Below are 21,582 nucleotides of genomic sequence, written 5' to 3'. Positions count from 1 at the left end.
AAAAAAAAAAAAAAAAAAAAAAAAAAATACAAAAAATTAGCCGGGTGTGGTGGCGGGCGCCTGTAGTCCCAGCTACTCGGGAGTTTGAGGCAGGAGAATGGCATGAACCCAGGAGGTGGAGCTTGCAGTGAGCTGATATCGCGCCACTGCACTCCAGCCTGGGTGACAGAGCGAGACTCTGTCTCAAAAAATAAAAAATAAAAAATTAGCCGGGCACAGTGGCAGGCACCTGTAATCCCAGCTACTCAGGAGGCTGAGGCAGGAGAATCGCTTGAACCCAGGAGGCAGGAGTTGCAGTGAGGCAAGATCACACCACTGTACTCCAGCCTGGACGACAGACTTCGTCTAAAAAAAAAAAAACTGCACTTGAGCCGGGCACAGTGGTTCACACCTGTAATCCCAGCACTTTGGGAGGCCAAGGCGGATGGGTCACTTGAGGTCAGGAGTTCAAAACCAGTCTGGCTAACATGGTGAAACCCTGTCTCTACTAAAAATACAAAAATTACCTGGGGTTGGTGGCATGCACCTGTAATCCTAGCTACTTGGGAGGCTGAGGTGGGATAATCGGTTGAACCTGGGAGACTGAGGTTGCAGTGAGCAAAGATTGCACCATTGCACTCCAGCCTGAGAGACAGAGTGAGACTCCGTCTCAAAAAAAACAAACAAAAAACCCCAAAACTGCACTTGGCTCAAGGGGGCAAGGGGCTGGGGAGATGGTGGTATCAACAGCAGCCTGGGAAGCATTTGATGGCCCCCAGAGGTGTATGGGACCAGGCCCAGCTAGAGGAGGCAGCTTCAGGCTAGCACCCCAGCAGGAAAAAACAGTCCTTATGCCTGGTGACTTCAGCAATTAAATCAGGGTTGCATCTCATCATGAGTGGATCCCACAACCAGGCAGATTGATAGCTGTGGTCGTCCTGACGTGTTGTGTGTCTCTCTCTGGATGCAGGGGCCATAGTACCGACCTCACTGAAACATATGATCTGAGAAAGGGGGTGGTGTTTCCCCAAAGGAAAGGGGGAGGGGTGAGACTGGGTGGGACAGAACGAGCAGCTGCCCACTGTCTCTCTGGGCTCTCCTGTTGCCCAGTGTTTTCCAGTCAACTACAGGTACACATGGTACTACAGCTCTGCCCTGTGCTTGGGGACCACACATACTCTGCCCGTGTGGGCACTGTCCTGGGCCAGCGATTTCTGCTGCCAGCTGAGAGCACCAAGCCCCAAAGACAGGTACTCCAGCCCACCTGCTTGCTGCTTTCTGAGGGGTGGAGGGAGAGGTGAGCATGGGCAGCATCTCAAGACCTTATCTTTGCAGCTTGGGACTACTGGGAGGCAGCCCTTTTGGCTCCCAAGGCTGTATCTGTACCCACATCTTGGTGTGTGGCCTTGGGCAAGTAATAGTCTCTTGGGCTTCATTCTGTCCGTGTGTTCAATAAAGGAGTTGATGTGGCTGATTTCTAAAACCCTCTTAAGTCTGCCATTCTTTGAGTCTGGTACAAAGGGTCAAAGGCATGCGTGTATTAGGACACCAGATGCCTCTACCTGCTCTAACAGAGTAAGCCCAGACTACCAGAGTCTTAACACACGAACTGTGCCCTCATGTTAAGGTCAAATAACGGGAGTGGGCTCTGCTCCAAGCAGTAAGTATTCAGGGACCCAGGCTGTTGCTATCCAGCCAGATGAGGCAGACAGTGTAGGTTCAAGTGGGTAAGGTTTTTCTGGGCCAGGTGTGGGAGTGGCATACATACTGCCACCTACATTCACTTGGCTAGAGCTCACTCACGTCTTACCAAGCTGTGAGAGGGCTGGGAAATGGAGTTGAGGTGTGTGCCTAGGAGGAAACTGATTGGGTGACCCCCTAGCCAGTCTCTGCTGCAGGGTGAGTGCCTGTGTGAATGTGTACATCTGTGTATAAAGAAAAAGTGATTGGCCGGGCGCGGTGGCTCAAACCTGTAATCCCAGCACTTTGGGAGGCCGAGACGGGCGGATCACGAGGTCAGAAGATCGAGACCATCCTGGCTAACACGGTGAAACCCCGTCTCTACTAAAAAAATACAAAAAAAAAAGCTAGCCGGGCGAGGTGGCGGCGCCTGTAGTCCCAGCTACTCGGGAGGCTGAGGCAGGAGAATGGCGTAGACCCGGGAGGCGGAGTTTGCAGTGAGCTGAGATCCGACCACTGCACTCCAGCCTGGGCGACAGAGCGAGACTCCGTCTCAAAAAAAAAAAAAAAAAAAAAAAAAGAAGTGATTAACAGCAGCAGAACAGTGGGGAATAGAGGAAGCGCCCACCTTACTCCCATTTCCCTTAGAAGTGGGTACTCAGCTGCTTGGAAAATGTGGGGCTCAACACAGCGTACCTCTCCGCTCCAGGCCCTGGATGAAGCCCTCCTCAGACGCCTCCACCTGACCCCCTCCCAGGCTGCCCAGCTGCCCTTGCACCTCCACCTACATCGGCTCCTCCTCCCAGGCACCAGGGCCAGGGATACCCCCATCGAGCTCCTGGCACCACTGCCCCCTTATTTCTCCAGGACCCTACAGTGCCTGGGGCTCCACTTACATTAGCCCTCCCTCTGTTCCTGACCCCCTCAAACACACTGGACAGTGAGGGTGGGGGCTCTGCAGTCGGACAAACCTAAGATCACATCCTGGACAGGCCACTTGCTTGCTGTGTGGCATTGAGCAAGTAAGTTTACCTCTCTGGACTTGTGATAATAAAAGTTCCTACCTCATGTTATGGTTTTGAGGATTTGCTAAGAAAGTAAATGTTTATTACAGATCTTGCTTTCTGCTGAGTTGACTATGTAGTCTTTTTATTTGGTGGTTTCCATCCTGATCCTGGCTGGGAGATGTTAGATTTTTGTGTGTTTGTGTGGTAAAATACATATAAAAGTTACCATCTTGGCCAGGGGCAGTGGATCACTTGAGCCCAAGAGTTCAAGACCAGCTTGGGCAACATGGAGAAACCCTCTCTACTAAAAATAGAAAAATTAGCTGGTTGTGGTAGCACATGCCTGTAGTCCCAGCTACTTGGGAGGCTGAGGTGGGAGGATCACCTGAGCCAGGGATGCAGAAGTTGCAGTGAGCTGAGATCGCACCATGCCACTCCACTCCATCCTGGGCCACAGAGTAAGACCCTGTCTCAAAATAAAATTTACCATTTTAGCCATTTTAAGTGTACAGTTCTGTGGCATCAAGTATACTCACATTGTTGTGCAACCAGCACCACCATCTCCAGAACTTTTTTATCTTATAAAACTGAAACTTTGGCCAGGCACAGTGGCTCATGCCTGTAATCCCAGCACTTTGGGAGGCCAAGGTGGGTGGATCACAAGGTCAGGAGATCGAGACCATCCTGGCTAACACAGTGAAACCTCATCTCTACTAAAAATGTAAAATTAGCGAGGCACACTGGCAGGTGCCTGTAATTGAAGCTACTAGGGAGGCTGAGGCACGAGAATCACTTGAACCCGGGAGGTGGAGGTTGCAGTGACCACGAGATGGCACCACTGCACTCCAGCCTGGGTGATAGAGTGAGACTGTGTCTCAGGGCTGGGAGCTGTGGCTCATGCCTGTAATCCCAACACTTTGACAGGTGAATCACCTGAGGTTGGGAGTTCGAAACCAGCCTGGCCAACATGGTGAAACCCTGTCTCTACTAAAAATACAAAAATTAGCTGGATGTGGTGGCAGGTGCCTGTAATCCCAGCTACTTGGGAGGCTGAGGCAGGAGAGTCACTTGAACCCAGGAGGCAGAGGTTGCAGTGAGCTGAGATCACATGACTTCACTCCAACCTGGGCGACAGAATAGACTCCGTCTCAAAAAAAAGAAAAAACCTTTCTCCCCATTAAACACTAATCCCCATCCCCCCAGCCCCTGTTAGCCACATTCTGCTTCTGCCTCTATGAAGCTATTCTAGGAAGCTCATCAGTGGAGATGTTAGATCTTTTTCTTTAAAAAATTGTGAAATATAGCAAACATCAAAGCGTACCTAAAACATGTCTATGATTTTTTTTTTCCTGATATAGTGTCTCTCTCTGTCACCCAGGCTGGAGTGCAGTGGTGCAATCTTGGCTCACTGCAAGCTCTGCCTCCTGGTTTCACGCCATTCTCCTGCCTCAGCCTCCCGAGTAGCTGGGACTACAGGCGCCCGCCACCACTCCTGGCTAATTTTTTTTATTTTTAGTAGAGACGAGGTTTCACTGTGTTAGCCAGGATGGTCTCGATCTCCTGACCTTGTGATCCACCCACCTTGGCCTCCCAAAGTGCTGGGATTACAGGCGTGAGCCACTGTGCCTGGCCATTTCTATGATTTAAAATAATACCATCACGGGGTGTGGTGGCTCGTGCCTGTAATCCCAGCACTTTGGGAGGCCAAGATGGGAGGATCACTTGAGCCCAGCAATTCAAGACCAGCTTGGGCAACATGGTAAAATCCTGTCTTGGCCGGGCGCAGTGGGTCACGCCTGTAATCCTAGCACTTTGGGAGGCTGAGGCGGGCAGATCACCTGAGGTCAAGAGTTTGAGACCAGCCTGGCCAACAAGGTGAAACCCTGTCTCTAGTAAAAATACAAAAATTAGCCAGGCGTGGTGGCCTGCACCTGTAATCCCAGCTACTTGGGAGGCTGAGGCAGAAGAAATGCTTGAGATCGTGCCATTACACTCCAGCCTGGGGGACAAGAGCAAGACTTCATTTCAAAATAAAAAAATAAAGAAAGAAACCCTGTCTCTACAAAAAATTAGACGTGGTGGTGCACACCTATAGTCCCAGCTATCCAGGAGGCTGAGGTGGGAGGATCACCTGAGCCCAGGAGGTTGAAGCTGCAGTGAGCCGTGATCTGCACTCAGCCTAGGCAACAGAGTGAGACCTTGTCTCAAAAGAAAACAACAGGCCAGGCATGGTGGCTCACGCCTGTAATCCCAGCACTTTGGGAGGCTGAGGCAGGCAGATCACTGGAGGTCAGGAGTCTGAGACCAGCCTGGCCAACATGGCGAAACCCTGCCTCTACTAAAAATAAAAATGCCTGGCGTGGTGGTGGACACCTGTAATCCCAGCTCCTCAGGAGGCTGAGGTAGGAGAATTGCTTGAACCCAGGAGGTGGAGGTTGCAGTGAGCCAAGATCGCACCACCACACTCCAGCCTGGGCGACAAGAACGAAACTCCATCTCAAAGAAAAAGAAAACAACAACAAATACCATCATCCCCTCAGTGTCCACAGAGGATTGGTTCCAGGACCCCCTTCAGACACCAAAAATCTGATACCAAAACCTGTGGATACTCAAATCACTTATATGTAAAATGGCACAGTGTTTGCATATAGCCTATGTACATCCTCCTGTATAGTTTAAATCATTTCTATATTACTTATAACACTTAATGCAATGTAAATATATGACAGTTGTTATACTGTATTTTAATTTGTATTTTTGGTTGTATCATTTTTTATTTATTTTTTCATCTGTGGTTGGCTGGGTCCACAGATGTGGCACCTGTGAATAGGGAGGGACAATTGTAATTATAAAGTAGTACCCATATTACTCCCCTTGGGGCACGAAATACAAGCACCCACTCCTTTCTTATAGAGCAGCAATGATCAACCCTGGCCCTGGATTAGAATCCCCCTCCCCCAATCCCTCAGGAAGCTTAAGTCCCCAATTCTGCACCCCCAAAGATTCTGGCTTAATTGGCCTGGGGTGGATACCCTGGCACTGATCTTTTAAAAAACTACTTGAAGGGGTTCTACTGTTCAGTCTAGGTCAGAAACGACTGCCCTGGTTTGGGAGAATTACTTTGTTTTCAAGTTGACTGCGTACATATGCATCCCTAACCAATGTATTTCATTTTGCCTGGTTTTGAAGTTTCTGGAACCACGCTGTATATACTCTTTCATGCTTTGCTCTTGCTCCTAATTGTAAAGTGCATCTGTGTTGTATGGTGTGTGGTTTGAATTCCATACTTGGAATAGACCAGTTTGCCCATTCTACTGTTAGTGGACAGTTAGGTCATTCGGCTGTTACCACAATGTTGCTGTGAATCTGCTTGTATGGATTTCCTGGTGCAGTTACACAAGGATTTCTGGATTAGAATGTCTGGCCTGGTGTGTTAGTTTGTTAGAGCTGCCACAACACATTAACACAGCCTGAGTGGCTTAAAATGTATTAATGTTCTCTTGGTTCAGGAGGCCAGAAGTCCCAGCACCACCTCACTCTTGAAGGCTTGGGGGTTAGAATCCTTTCCAGATTATCGGATGGCTCCAGGTGTCCCTTGGCTTGTGGCTGCATCACATCAATATCTGTTTCCATTTTCTTTCTTCTTCTTTTTTTTTTTTTTTTTTTTTTTTTTTTTTTTTGAGATGGGAGTCTTGCTTTGTGGCCCAGGCTGGAGTGGAGTGCAGTGGTATGATCTCAGCTCACTGCAACCTCTGCCTCCCGGGTTTAAGTGATTCCCCTGCCCCAGCCTCCCTAGTAGCTGGGATTACAGACATGCGTCACTACACCCAGCTAATTTTTGTATTTTTAGGAGAGACGGGGATTTCACCATGTTGGCCAGGCTGGTCTCGAACTCTGGACCTCAGGTGATCCACCTGTCTCAGCCTCCCAAAGTGCTGGGATTACAGGAGTGAGCCACCGTGCTGAGCCTTTTTTTTTTTTTTTAAATTTTTATTTTTTGAGACAGTCTCGCTCTTGTCACCAGGCTGAAGTGCAAGCAGCATGATCTCGGCTCACTGCAACCTCTGCCTCCCAGGTTCAAACGATTCTCATGCCCTAACCTCCTAAGTAGCTGGGATTACAGGTGTATGCCACCAGGTCTGGCTAATTTTTGTATTTTTAATAGAGATGGGGTTTCACCATGTTGGCCAGGCTGGTCTTAAACTCCTGACCTCAAGAGATCCACCCACCTTGGCCTCCGAAAGTACTGGGATTACAGACCTGAGTCACCGTACCCGGCTTGCTTCCATCTTCACATGGCTTTCTCCTCATGTCTGTCTGCTCTTCTGGGTTTTTTGTTTTTGTTTTTTGAGACAGGGTCTCATTCTGTCACCCAGGCTGATGTGCAGTTGTGCAAGCACAGCTTACTGCAGCCTCAAACTCCTGGGCTCAAGCCGTCCTCCTACCTGTGCTGAGTAGCCGGGACTACAAGCACACACACTGCACCCTGCTAATCCTTTTAAAAATTGTAGACTGGGCGCAGTGGCTCACACCTGTAATCCCAGCACTTTGGGAGGCCGAGGTGGGCGGATCACGAGGACAGGAGTTCGAGACTAGCCTGGCCAACATGGTGAAACCCCGTCTCTACTAAAAGTACAGAAATTAGTTGGGTGTGGTGGTGCGCGCCTATAGTTCCAGCTACTCAGGAGGCTGAGGCAGTGAACCTGGGAGGTGGAGGTTGCAGTGAGCCAAGATCGCACCATTGCACTCCAGCCTGGGCAACCAAACAAGACTCCATCTCAAAAAAAAAAAAAATTGTTGAGATGGTGGCTGGCCTCAGTGGCTTATACCTGTAATCCCAGCACTTCGGGAGGCTAAGATGGGTGGATCACTTGAGCCCAGGATTTCAAGACCAGCCTGGGCAACATGGCAAAACCCTGTCTCTAGAAAATATGCAAAAAAAAAAAAAAAAAAAAAGCCAGGAGTCGTGGCACGCACCTGTAGTCCCAGCTACTTGGGAGGCTGAGGTGGGAGGATCATCTGAGCTCAGGAGGTGGATATTGTAGTAAGCCAAGATGTTGCCACTGCAACTCCAGCCTGGGTGACAAAGTGAAACCTTATCACAAACAAAACAAAACAAAAAAAAACTGTGATGGGGTCTTGTTATGTTGACTAGGCTGGTCTTGAACTCCTGGCCTCAAGCAATCCACCTGTCTTGGCACCCCCCCATCCAATGTGCTGGGATTACAGACATGAGCCACTGCACCCAGCCTTCTTACTCTATTTATACACACACACACACACACACACACACACACACACACACACACACACACACATATATATATTTTTTTGAGACAGAGTCTCGCTCTGTCACCCAGGCTGGAGTGCAGTGGTGCGATCTCCGCTCACTGCAAGCTCCGCCTCCCGGGTTCACACCATTCTCCTGCCTGAACCTCCTGAGTAGCTGGGACTACAGGCGCCCGCCACCACGCCTGGCTAATTTTTTTTTGTATTTTTAGTAGAGACAGGGTTTCACCGAGTTAGCCAGGATGGTCTTAATCTCCTGACCTTGTGATCCGCTCACCTCGGCCTCCCAAAGTGCTGGGATTACAGGCATGAGCCACTGTGCCCAGCCTCTATTATATTTTTTAAAGCAGGGTCTCAGTATGTTGCCCAGGCAGGCTACCCTCCAACTCCTGGCCTCAAGCAATCCTCCCACCTCAGCCTCCTTATCGTTTTTTTTTTTTTTTTTTGAGACAGAGTCTCACTCTGTTGCCCAGGCTGGAGTGAAGTGGCATGATCTCAGCTCACCTCCAGGGTTCAAGCGATTCTCCTCCCTCAGCCTCCCGAGTAGCTGGGATTACAGGCACATGTCGCCATGCCCGGCTAGTTTTTGTATTTTTAGTAGAGACAGGGTTTCGCCATGTTGACCAGGCTGGTCTCAAACTCCTGACCTTAGGTGATCCACCTACCTCAGCCCTCCTAAAATGCTAGAATTACAGGAGTGAGCCACTGGCCTTTATCCTTTCTTATGAAGACACTTGTCGTTGAATGTAGGCACCACACTGGTCATTGGGATTATCTCATTTAAGATCTTAAACTTATTTACATCTGCAAAGACTTTTTTTTTTTGATAGAGGGTTTCACTCTGTTTCCCAGGCTCAGAGTGCAGTGGCATGATCACAGCTCACCACAGTTTTGATCTTCCCGGGCTCAGGTAATCCTCCCACCTAGGCCTCCCAAGTAGCTAGGACTATAGGTTCGTGCCACCACACCCAGCTAGTTTTCTGCAGAAAGGGTTTCACCATGTTGCCCAGACTGGTCTTGAACTTGTGGGCTCAAGTGATCGCCTGCCTTGCCCTCTCAAAGTGCTGGAATAACAGGCATGAGCGACCATACCCAGCTACAAAGACTCTTTTCCTACATAAGGTCACATTCACAGGGTCCAGGTAGACATCTCTTTTCAGGGGACCACAGTTCCACCCACTACAACTAAGCAGTGCCACACTTTTTTTCAGGTAGGTGTGGCTTATTGGATATTTCATTTTTAGGTGACCTTGGCCCCTTGCTGAAGAAGGGATAGACCCACTCCCTCTGCAGAAGGGCTGAGGTTTAGGCAAGGTCAACTCTTTCCCCTGTCTCATGACATTAGCATTCCTATGCCCATTAGGTGTCATCTGCCAGCCCGGCTTGTTCTCTGGTGTTGGGGGGCTCTCCGTGGTCGGCAGTTCTGGCAATACGTCCCTGAGTCTACTCACTGCCACGTGATCTTGGGCAAGCCATGCCTCCTGTTTCAGACTCAGTTTCTTCATCTGTGAAGGCTCGTGCTCCCCACCTCTGGATCGGAGATGCTGGGGGAGTCCCTAAATAGGAAGCCCCATGTCTGTCCTTAGGTGGGAATTCTGGGCCTCGCTGCATGGTGGAGCTGCTGATGGCCTCAGACTCTTGCTGTGGACCCTGGGGTACACGGCCTCGCCCCACCCACTCTTGACCCTCCAACAGCAATGGAACCAAGCCCCAAATACTTCACTTGTTTCATTTTATTTGGTGTTGGATCCAGGACAAGGGCAGTGGGGAATCGAAGCAGGGGCTTCCCTAGCTTCATACCCCCAGGCCCCTGTGCCTCTGGAATGTACCAACAAGGGGCAGGGGCAGGGGTTTCAGGGGGCTTAACCTCTTCATGGGGCATGCCTCAGCCCTGGGTTTGTTGCAGTTTGGCCTTGAACTTGCCTTTGGCCTTGACCTTCCTACGGGTGCTAGGAATTGTTCCGACCTCAAAGGGCAGAGGCAACAAGGCACTTCCACCTGGCGGCCTCGGAGGCACAAGAGAGCAGAAGCCTCGGTGTGAAAGGTGGGGAGAAGAGGGAGATGATCAGAAATCTGTTGAGGAAGGGGCTTCTGAGGGAGACAAGCTCTTCCCTTGGGGTGCCAGCCAGCCTGGGAGCTGCCGTCTGCCTGTGCCCTCCAGCCCTGACCCCATGCTCAGCACGGTCCACTGGGTATGAGCCACAGGTCGAGGCCCACCTTTCTTGGCTTCAGGATGCTGGGTGCCACCTTGAAATCAAGGTTAGGTGGGAGGGAAATGAAGACCTTGGCTGTGGGTAGAGTCATCAAGGCCTTGCCTGTGGTCGACAGGGCCTTAGTGCCCACCAGCTTGCTGTGCTGTCGTCTGAGGACCTGGCCCTGGTGTCGGAGTACATGGGGAGAAGGCAGCTGGGCCTTGTTGTGGAGGCTGGGGAAGTGGTGAGGGGCTGTGGGAGCAAGAGAAGCTGTGAGGGCCTGGGGGGCCCCAAGGTGGCCTAGCTGCCCTAAAAGGTGTGTGTGGAGGATGGGGGGATGTGGAGGGGGCAGGGTGAAGGCAGATGGAGCCCTCCGGGTTCCTCCTCCAGAGGCAGTGAGAAGAAAACAGGGTAGAGTCCAACAGACCTGGGTCTGCATCCCAGCTGTGCCCCTTCTGAGCTGTGCAACCTTGGGCAACTTCCTTAAACTTCCTGATACCTCGGCTAGAAAATGGGGATAATAGCACCTACCTTGCTAGGTTGGTGTAAGCACTAAAGGAGCTGGGCAGGTAGTGGCATGGGGCAAACTGTTAAGTGCTGGACACATGTTAGTTCTTTTCCCCAGAGGTGACTGCTTGAAGGCAAAGGCAGAATACTGCAGTGGGAAAAGCGTGGGCGCTGGAGAGAGCAACCTGGGCTTAAGTTCTGGCATCTTTGAAATAAGGTCATCTTTGAAATAAATCACTCTGCCTCACAGAGTGACTACTCTGGAGGAGACAATATCTATTTGGCCGGGTTTTCTTTGTTTTTTTGGTTTTTTTAAACAGAGTTTTGCTCTTGTTGCCCAGGCTGGAGTACAATGGTGCAATCTCAACTCACTGCAACCTCCGCTTCCCGGGTTCAAGAGATTTTCATGCCTCAGCCTCCCAAGTAGCTGGGATTATAGGCACCTGCCACCACACCCCGCTAATTTTTGTATTTTTTAGTAGAGTAGAGATGGGGTTTCACCATGTTGGCCAGGCTGGTCTCAAACTTCTAACCTCAAGTGATCTGCCCGCCTCGGCCTCCCAAAGTGCTTTTTTTGTTTGTTTGTTTTTAAGACAGCATCTCGCTCTGTCTCCCAGGCTGGAGTGCAGAGGTGCAATCATAACTCACTGCAGCCTTGACCTCCCGGGCTCAAGCCATCCTCATTAGCCTCGCGAGTAGCTGGGACCACAGGCTCGCGCCACTATGCCCAGCTAATTTGGCTGTGTATTTTTAAAGAATACTTTGTGAGTAGTGGCTTTTACTTGCTACTGGTGGCTCTTTGGTGGGGTGGCTGATCCAGGTGGTTAAGAGGGGCCTGGAGAGCAGGAATAAATCGCCTTGGGACACTTGGGTGTTTTGGGGGAATGGTCTTACCCAGGGCCTGGGGGTTCTTCGGACTCAACGGCAATCTGTTCAAGTGGTGGGGTTGCGTGTCCCCACTGGAAAAGGTCATGGTGAAAATGCAGCCTATCCTGGTGCTGGGGGCGTCCCACTCTGGGAGATTGGGGCAGACCAGGGCTGTGGCACTTTTCGCCTTGCCTTTCTTCCCCTTTCCAGGGGCTGAAGTGGTGGCAGTGGAGACTGGCTTCTCACTGTGCCCCAGGCTCCTGGCCCCAGCACCTTTCCTAGAAGCTGACCTGTGGGTAGGGGTCCCCGAGTCCTTGCCTTCCCCAGAGCCTCGCTGGGTCAGCAGAGGGACTGCTGGGCGGACCCCCATCCGCCGATGACACATCGCCATGGGCTTCTTGATGGTGGAGCCCTCTACCAGGAGCCGGATGCCCACATATTGGGGTACCTCCACAGCAGGCTGTGGGCAAGAAGAGGAGACAAGGCCCACTCAGTCAGTGGTAGTGGAATCCTTGGCCCAGCAGGACCCAGGGTAGAGATGGGTGGAATTACTTTCTGAGGCACCTGGTCAAGGAGACATTTCTGAGCTGAGAAATGGAAAGCCCACCTCTGAGTCAGTACCTAGAGTCACAGAGCTCCAGGAATTGCTAGCCCAGAGGAATGGGGGAATCCCAGCCATGTCCCACCAGCACCCCTCAGCCACATTTCCCTCCTAAGCTGCCCCCAGCCCCTGCTGGAACGTGTGTGGCTCCACTGCACAGACCACCGCAGGTGGACAGCTTCCTGAGCTCAGCCAATCAGATTCTCTGCACCGGGAGTTTGAGTTACGCCACCAGACAGGTAAGAGGCTTGGAGCCTGCCTAGAGCCTCGTGTGAACCCAGGTTATGGGGGAGCAGAAATTAAGAACCTTAAAGAAGACAGTCTGTGGAGAGAATGAAGTAGTGAATACGCAGAGGAAGGCAGAGAGGAGGGTCCAAGGAGAGGGACTCCCTTACAACTTTCAGTTCCTATCAGGCCAAGCTGTATGTCCTGCCCTCAGCTGGGCTCCAGGAGAGCTCCCTGTGCCTTGCCAGCAACCTGGAGTCAATTGGAGGTATCTTCTGTGCCACTGAAGGATCCTGATCAGAATCTATCTAAACATCAGAATTACTTGGAGCTTGTTAAAAATACAGCTATCGGCCAGGCACAGTGGTCACACCTGTAATCCCAGCACTTTGGGAGGCTAAGGCCGGCAGATCACTTGAGGTCAAGAATTCGAGACCAGTCTGGCCAACATGGCAAAACCCTGTCTCTACTAAAAATACAAAAAAATTAGCAGGTTATGGTGGCAGGCACCTGTAATCCCAGCTACTTGGGAGGCTGAGGCAGGAGAATTGCTTGAACGCAGGAGGTGGAGGTTGCAGTGAGCCGAGATTGTGCCATTGCACTCCAGCCTGGGTGATAAGAGTGAAACTCCATCTCAAAAAAAAAAAAAAAAAAAAAATACAGCTATTGCCAGGTACGGTGGCTCATGCCTGTAATCCTAGCACTTTGGGAGGCCGAGGCAGGTGGATATCTGAGGTCAGGAGTTGGAGACCAGCCTGGGCAACATGGCAAAACCCCGTCTCTACTAAAAACACAAAAATTAGCCAGCCATGGTGGGCACATGTAATCCCAGCTACTTGGGATCTAAGAAGGAGAATCACTTGAATCCGGGAGGCGGAGGTTGCAGTGAGCTGAGATAGCACCACTGCACTCCAGCCTGGGTGGCAGAGCAAGACTCTGTCTCAAAAAAAAAAAGAAAAATTAAAAAAAAATTTTTTTAATCAAATAAAAATAATAGCTATCAGCACTCCCGAGTAGCCCCAAATGATGAGGGAAAGCTCATCTTTAAAGAAGAATCTCAGCTAATAAATGCAGAAGGAACAACAGAATTAGACATTTGCCATTTTGCAACTCTAATAAAATAGGCAAAAACTGGTATCAAAACAATTAGATGAATGGATGACAGGAAAATGACAGTAATCTGGACAGAGCCAACATAACACCTAACAAAAAAATTAATTGCAAAAGGGAGATGTAGCTTATAATGGAGAGATCTGGTAACCACCACTGTAACCCACAGTCAAACTCAGCAGCACTAACTGTGAGACACTGTCATAGGATGTGCCTTGTGATGCCACATGAGGTACCCAACATCACCTCTGAAGTGCTCTTGGCAAAAATGTTTAACCTGAACCTCATCAAGCTGTCTGACCTAACTTCTAGTTCCTGAGACAATCAGCTAACAAAAGACCAAGGTAAATAACACCATAAGGAAACAATCAGATAAATCCAGAATGCGGGACAGTTCTATAAAACAACCGGCCTGGCCCCTCAAAAGATCAAATCTATGGTGTCAAAAGGCACTGGGGCTGGCCTAGATGAAACGAGACAAAAAACCAGTGCAAGGTGTGAACCTTCACTATGTGCTGGCCTAAAAACAAAAACAAGAACAAATCAGCAATAAAAGACATTTAGAAGGCTTGGCGTGGTGGCTCACGCCTGTAATCCTAGCACTTTGGGAGGCCGAGACCGGCGAATCACGAGGTCAGGAGATTGAGACCATTATGGCTAACACAGTGAAACCCTGTCTCTACTGAAATACAAAAAAGTAGCCAGGCATGGTGGCAGGTGCCTGTAGTCCCAGCTACTCATTGGGGTGGAGGCAGGAGAATCGCTTGAACCCGGGAGGCAGAGGATGCAGTGAGCCGAGATGGTGCCACTGCACTCCAGCCTGCGTGACAAAGTAAGACTCTGTCTCAAAAAAAAAAAAAAAAAGATGTTTGGGGACATTTGAAAATGCAGATGCGTAGTCACCTCCCCAAGCTAGATATCTTGGGTCAATCTCTGGGGGTGGAGCCTCCTGACATCCATACCTTTAGAAGCTTTCACATGCTTCTGGCCTGGGCACTGGCACTGGGAGCACTGCACTACAATGGCACCTTTTCCCTCAGCTTGCTCATATTTTCCTGCCCATATATTTCTCCATTTACATTTTTTGAAACCAAAACGCCAATATATTAATTTAATGATCGGGGCCGGGCGCGGTGGCACACGCCTGTAATCCCAGCACTTTGGGAGGCCAAGGTGGGTGGATCATGAGGTCAGGAGATCAAAACCATCCTGGCTAACATGGTGAAACCCCGTCTCTACTAAAAATACAAAAAATTAGCCGGGCATGCTGGTGGGCGCCTGTAGTCCCAGCTACTTGGGAGGCTGAGGCAGGAGAATGGCGGGAACCCGGGAGGCGGAGCTTGCAGTGAGCCGAGATCATGCCACCGCACTCCAGCCTGGGCAACAGAGCAAGACTCTGTCTCGAAAAAAAAAGAAATGATCAATAACTGTAATAAAGACGAGGTCACTTAGGTCATGTGATCGGTATGCTCTCTTCCTGTAACCAAACCTTGACGGAAGCCGAATGCTAATCAGAAGCCACTTAAACTGCCACAAGAAATTCTATCCAGAGCTCAGAAAGCCTTGCAATCAATTTTCTGACTGATTTTTTAAAATGCTGTTCTATTTTACAAGTAGACTCCAATCTCTCTTTGAAGCAAGATGAGTGAAATAATTATACTACTACTAATAATAGTAGCTACCAGTAATTGCCTATTACTATACATTCAGGCACTTTACATGTTATATATGATGAAACTCCTAACCTTATTAGGTAATAACAACATTAGCTAAAACTTAGTAGCATTTACTATGTGCCAGGCACTATTCTAAAGTACTTTACTGGCTGGGCACGGTGGCTCCTGCCTGTAATCCCAGCACTTTGGGAGGCTGAGGTGGGCAGATCACCTGAGGTCAGGAGTTCGAGGCCAGCCTGGCCAACATGGAGAAACCCTGTATCTACTACAAATACAAAAATTAGCCAGGCGTTGTGGTGGGCACCTGTAATCCCAGCTACGTGGGAGGCTGAGGCAGGAGAATCGCTTGAACCCAGGAGGTGGAGGTTGCAGTGAGCCAAGATTGTGCCACTGCACTCCAGCCTGGGCAACAGAGCAAGACTCAGTCTCAAAAATAAATAAATGAAAATGAAGTACTTTACGTATCAACTCATTTAATTCTCACAACTCATAGTACCTAACTTTGTGAGTTAGGTACTATTTTTATTCTTACAGATGAGGAGACCTAGGGGTTAGGAACTTGTCCAAAGTCACACAGCTTGTTGTCACTGAACAGGAATTTGAACCCAAGGAGATTCCAGAATCTCTGCTCTTATGACTATGCTATATGCCTCTCTAGAAATATTATCCCCATACACTAATTCATTTTATTCTCCCATTCCCATGAGAAAGTTGGTAATAATATCCCCATTTCAAAGATCAGGAGACTGAGGCTCAAGGAGGTGAGGTCACCTTAGCAGGACTAGGACTTGAATCTGGGTCTTAAACTAGGTCTGACTGCAGAGCCCTATACTCCACTATGGGCTGCCTGGTAGAGGGTGCAGACTCTCTGGGGTCCTGCCTGGGCCCAACCTCCTCACCTGCTTATAGATGAGCTCAAAGGCTCCTGTGTCACAGTTGCGGTCCAGCCGCCGGTCAATGACCACGCGCAGGGTGTCAGCTTGCACGCCAGCACAGAGCCGGGCTGTGACTGCCGTGGAGGGCGCCATGGTGGGGCTGGCGTTGATCTCAATCAGCCAGGGCTGGAAGTCCTCCCCGAACACAAAGTCAGCACCATAGAGCTCAAAGCTGGCCTTCCGACACTGCACGGTGTCCTGGGAGGTCTGAAGTGCGTGGATTACAGCATCCTTCATGCCAGGCACGATGATGGTGGACCAAGCATTTGGGGCCCCCATCTCCTGCAGGTGGGCCTGGAACCTCTGGCTGGACCACATGTTGTCTGGGGGAAGCAGTGGATGCCGATGGCATGAGTTCTCCAGGTGCTTCTGGATGGAGTTGTTACACAGGTGCACTGAGCTGGGGCAGAGAGCAGAAAACTGAGGTCCAGGCCCTTGTGTCTTTCCCATCTAAGTTCAGGGAGGACAGGCAAGTCCTGGAACCAGCCCTGGGCCACCCTGTACTATTCAACTTGAGATGGGGCCCTACTGGGAAGGACAAAAAGGACAGAGGCCTGGGCCCCACCACATTCCTTTAGGGCCAGAACTACTCTTATCTCTCAGGGCTGCTCTGAGGGCGCTAATTATGGGGGCCACAGTACTAAGTGCTTTGTGCATAGTCTCAGTTAACCATCTCAGTGTTTGGAAGATAAGAGGGTGGGTAAGGGTATGGCTCCATCATCGCCAGGACATGTTCAAGTGCCATCTCCACACTAGTTGTGAGACCTTAGGCAAGTCATCTAACCTGCGTGCTCTTCACATCTGCAAAATGAGGGTAGTAACAGTACCCACTTCACTGTTTTTTATTTTTTTCTTCAGACCTGGTGAACAGGAAGTATTCACTAGGCTCTTTTTTTGTTTTTGTTTTTGTTTTTTTTTTGAGACGCAGTCTTGCTCTGTGCCCCAGGCTGGAGGGCAGTGGCGCGATCTCGGCTCACTGCAAGCTCCGCCTCCTGGGTTCATGCCATTCTCCTGCCTCAGCCTCCCGAGTAGCTGGGACTATAGGCGCCCGCCACCACGCCTGGCTAATTTTCTTGTATTTTTAGTAGAGACGGGGTTTCACCGTGTTAGCCAGGATGGTCTCCATCTCCTGACCTCGTGATCCACCCGCCTCGGCCTCCCAAAGTGCTGGGATTACAGGCTTGAGCCACCGTGCCCGGCCTCACTGGGTTCTTATGAAGAATAAGATAATGGATACAAAGTGCTTAGCACTATCACATATGAAGCACTCAATAATTGATAGCTACGAATTTCATACTACTGCCTCCATTCTTCAGACGTGGAAACCAAGGCTTAAATAGGTTTTCACATGACCAGAGTCAAACAACTTGGAAGCTGCAGAGACAGAATTTGAATTCAGGCTTCAACAAGGCTTTCTCTCACCCCAGAAGTTAACACGACATCTTGGTTTTCAAAACGTCTGACCTCCTTTCCCCTGCTCTACATTTGCTTCCCTTCTTCCCCCAACGACAAATATAATCTTTCTTTTTTTTTTTTGAGACAGAGTCTTGCTCTGTTGCCCAGGTTGGAGTGCAGTCGCACGATCTCAGTTCACTGTAACCTCCACCTCCCAGGTTCAAGCAATTCTCCTGTCTCAGCCTCCTGAGTAGCTGGGACTACAGGCACCCACCAACATGCCCAGCTAATTTTTATATTTTTAGTAGAGACGGGGTTTCACCATATTGGTCAGGCTGGTCTTGAACTCCTGACCTCAGGTGATCTGCCTGCCTCAGCCTCCCAAAGTGCTGGGATTACAGGCGTGAGCCACTGCGCCTGGCCCAAATAATCTTTGAACCTGTTAGATAATTTAACTTGTGTTCATTGCTTGTCTGTTTCTCCCTGCTAGAATGTAAGCCCTTGAGAGCTGGGATCTTGTTTTGTTCACTGCTATACCCCAAGTGCCCAGAACAGTGCATGGCATAAGGTACACACTCGGTCAAATCTGTTGGAGGGGCGAGGCACGGTGTAATCCCAGCACTTTAGGAAGCCAAGGTGGGACGATCGCTTGAGCCCAGGAGTTTGAGACCAGCCTAGGCAACATAGTGAGACCCCGTGTCTACATAAAAGAATTCAAAAATCAGCTGTGGTACATGCCTGTGGTCTCAGATACTTAGGAGGCTGAGGAGGAAGGATTGCCTGAGCACAGGAAGTCAAGGCTACAGTGAGCCGTGACCATGCCACTGCACTCCAGCCTAGGAAACAGAGTGAGACCGCCCCCTGTCAAAAAAAATAAAAATAAAAAATCTGTTGGATGCAAGGACAGCTGGCTGGATGAGAACCCGCCTGCCTGCAGTCTGTGTGTGGAGCCTAGCGCTGCTGCGCGAGTCCCCTGCACTGTAATTGCCTGTTTGCTTGCCAGTTCCCCAACTAGGCAGGGAGCTTGTGGGAGGCGAACAGAGGGGCTCACTTGTCCAGGTTCTTCAGGGAGAAGGGCTGTGTGGAAAAGCGGATATAGCTGTTGCGGTAGAACCACACAGTAAGTGGGTTCCAGTCAGTTACCAGGAACCACTGTCTCAGGTCAAATTTGGTGCCAAAGATGAGCAGGGGCCGCTCAATATACTTCTGCACCACCCATTTGCCGTCCTTCATCACCATGGGGTTGCCATTCACCAGCTTCAGCATCTCCTCCAGGTGGTCCATGCATATGATGCCTACGGGGGAAGAGGGCAGTCAGGGATTGAAAGGTCAGGCGTGGGCTGGGAGAAGGGCCAGCTTGTCATGAGCTCTCATCCCCTCGGAGCTGATAGGGCTGCGTGGGTAAGGCTGTCTCCCTCAACCAGAACTCAATTCCCTTTGGGAAAGCCAGGAATTTGCTAAGGATTTAAAATTTTTCCTAATTAACCAGTTTTGTTTGATTAAACAGGAATGTATACATGGATACAAATTTAAAGTGCTGGGCTTTTTTTTTTGAGACAGTCCTGTCACCCAGGCTGGAGTGCAGTGGCACGAGCCCGGCTCACTGCAACCTCCGCCTCCTGGGTTCAAGCGATTTTCCTGCCTCAGTCTCCTGAGTAGCTGGGATTGCAGGTGCCTGCCACCACGTGTGGCCAATTTTTGTATTTTTAGTAGAGACAGGGTTTCACCATGTTGGCCAGGCTGGTCTCCAACTCCTGACCTCCAGTGATCCACCTGCCTCGCCTCCCAAAGTGCTGGGATTACAAGCGTGAGCCACCGCGCCCGGCCAGTGTTGGGCTTTTTAAAAGTATGTGCACCTATTACTTTCCTACCAATAATAGACTATAAAACAAAACAAAAATTAGTACAAAAGGGCATACAATATACATTACATCTCCTTGTCCAGAGGCAGCCAACTGCTGCTTCCAGGTCCTTATGGATATCCTTCCGGATCATGTGAGAGCCTACACATGCCTTAGTTTCCCAGGACTGTCTAAATTAAAGCATGTTAAGGATTTGGAATAGTGCTTTAGATGCATGACTGCATTTAATCCTCACCTCACAGGAGGTATTATCATCCTCCTCATTTCACATATGAGGGAACTGGGGTTCAGGGAGGTGATAAAACCTGCTCAAGGTCACAAAGAATATTAGTAGCAGAGCTAGGACTCAAACCCATTCAATCTGGCTTCAATAGACCTACACTACTAACTTCCTTAGCATTTACTGGGAGATGGGAGGTGCCAAGGCAGGAAGCAGGAGCTGACCCCCACCTCGTCCGCGGGACTTGGCTCCTGGCTTCACAATCCAGATGTTGCGATCCCCTTCCATGTCTATCTGGGGTACCACGGCCCGCAGCTGCTGCAGGATGTCCTCACAGCGCTGGATCTGAGTGTCGAGGTGCCTGAGTTCTGCCCCTTCGCTGTGGGGAAATGATGGAACTTGGGCAGGGCTGGACCTGGGACATGTGGGTGGAGAGGGCAAGGGGAGATATATTCCACCACCCCCCACTACCACCCCCCACTCTCTTCCAGGCAGCCTCGGTCATGCCCTCCCTGCAGATATCCATAGGTCCCTTCCAAGCCTCCGGCCCCACCTTCAAGCCACCCCTGAAATCCTAACCTCCCCAGACTACACGAAAGGGAAAGGTTGATAAAATTCCATTAACTGCAAACCACCCCCTACTCCAACACTCCACCTGTGCCACTCCCATTCCTATTACATTAAAACTGTCTTTGACAGAATTTAATCTTTCCAGTTCCTAATGATAAAGCACCACTATGTGCCAGGCACTGTGACAAGGGCTTTCCATATATTTTCACTAATCCCCTCAAGGCCCTGCCAGGGAAGTATTACTGGTACCCCACCCCCTTACCCCCCGACTTTTTTTTTTTTTTTTTTTTTTGTGGAGACAGGGTCTTGGTCTGTCACCCAGGCTGAAGTGCAGTGGTGAAACCATGGCTCACTGCAGCCAGGAACTCCTAGGTCCAAGTTTCAGCCTCCCAAGTAGTTGGAATTATAGCCATACGCCACCACACCCAAGCTAATTTTTATTTTTGGCAGAGATGGGTCTTATTATGTTACCCAGGCTGGTCTTGAATTCCTGGCCTCAGGCGATCCTCCTGCTCAGCCTCCCAAAGTGCTGGGATTGCAGGCATGAGACACCACACCCAGCACTAGTCCCATTTCAGAGAAATGTAAACTGGGCCAGGCACGGTGGCTCATGCCTGTAATCCCAGCACTTTGGGAGGCAGAGGCAGGCGGATCACCTGAAGTCAGGAGTTCGAGAACAGGCTGGCCAACATGGCAAAACCCTGTCTCTACTAAAAATACAAAAATTAGCCAGGCATGGTGGCAGGTGCCTGTAATCCCAGCTACTTGAGAGACAGGACAATCACTTGAACCAGGGAGGCAGAGGTTACAGTGAGCCAAGATCCCGCCACTGCACTCCAGCCTGGGTGGGTGACAGAGCAAGACTTGGTCTCAAAAAAATAAAATAAAATAAAATAAAAAGTAAACTGGGCCGGGCACAGTGGCTCATGCTTGTAATCCCAGCGCTTTGGGAGACTGAGGTGGGCAGATCACAAGGTCAAGAGATCGAGACCATCCTGGCCAACATGGTGAAACTCTGTCTCTCCTAAAAATACAAAAATTAGCCGGGCGTGGTGGTGGGCACCTGTAATCCCAGCTACTCGTTAGGCTGAGGCAGGAGAATCGCTTCAACCCAGGAGGCAGAGGTTGCAATGAGCCGAGATCATACCATTGCACTCCAGCCTGGGCGACAGAGCGAGACTCCATCTCAAAAAAAAAGTAAACTGAAGCTTTGAGAGTTAAGGGACTTACCCAAGGCCATACACCGAAAGCTGAGTGGTACAGCAGGGATTCAAACTCGGTCCTGTCTGATTCCTCCATGCATAGGTGCTTTTTGGGGTTCATTCCTCTCTTAATCTGCGCCTAATATTGGCTGATACAATGTTAGCCTAATTCCTTTCAAGCACATCTATATCACACCTCTTCTTGCTTTTCTCCCCATCATTTACGTCCCTCCTGTCCACCCTTTCACTTTTTTTTTTTTTTTTT

General features: G+C 50.0%; 2 protein-coding genes across 3 annotated transcripts in view; one reads left to right on the top strand and one right to left on the bottom strand.

The window, feature by feature from the left end:
* Positions 1 to 2,787, top strand: part of RPUSD3 (RNA pseudouridine synthase D3) — a 7,369-nt gene extending 4,582 nt beyond the window's left edge. The window contains exons 8-9 of one of the 2 annotated variants that reach the window (XM_017880354.1): positions 1,090 to 1,229; positions 2,308 to 2,787. In XM_017880354.1, the coding sequence (XP_017735843.1) occupies positions 1,090 to 1,229; positions 2,308 to 2,379 (212 nt within the window). In that variant the 3' untranslated portion in view covers positions 2,380 to 2,787. The remainder of the gene's footprint in view (positions 1 to 1,089; positions 1,230 to 2,307) is intronic. The other variant, XM_017880353.1, reaches the window with a different exon arrangement.
* A 6,225-nt stretch (positions 2,788 to 9,012) lies between these two features.
* TTLL3 (tubulin tyrosine ligase like 3) overlaps positions 9,013 to 21,582 on the bottom strand; it is a 27,771-nt gene continuing 15,201 nt past the window's right edge. Inside the window, 7 exon segments of the mRNA XM_017880350.1 lie at positions 9,013 to 9,755; positions 9,758 to 9,986; positions 10,173 to 10,399; positions 11,840 to 11,981; positions 16,033 to 16,468; positions 18,515 to 18,758; positions 19,776 to 19,924. Of these exon segments, the coding sequence (XP_017735839.1) occupies positions 9,586 to 9,755; positions 9,758 to 9,986; positions 10,173 to 10,399; positions 11,840 to 11,981; positions 16,033 to 16,468; positions 18,515 to 18,758; positions 19,776 to 19,924 (1,597 nt within the window). The 3' untranslated portion in view covers positions 9,013 to 9,585.

The sequence above is a fragment of the Rhinopithecus bieti genome, unplaced genomic scaffold (genome assembly GCF_001698545.2).
Source record: "Rhinopithecus bieti isolate Rb0 unplaced genomic scaffold, ASM169854v2 scaffold_12592, whole genome shotgun sequence".
NCBI lineage: Eukaryota > Metazoa > Chordata > Mammalia > Primates > Cercopithecidae > Rhinopithecus > Rhinopithecus bieti.
Note: the sequence above shows the minus strand (reverse complement) of the source record. Positions and strands in the feature narration are given on the sequence as shown.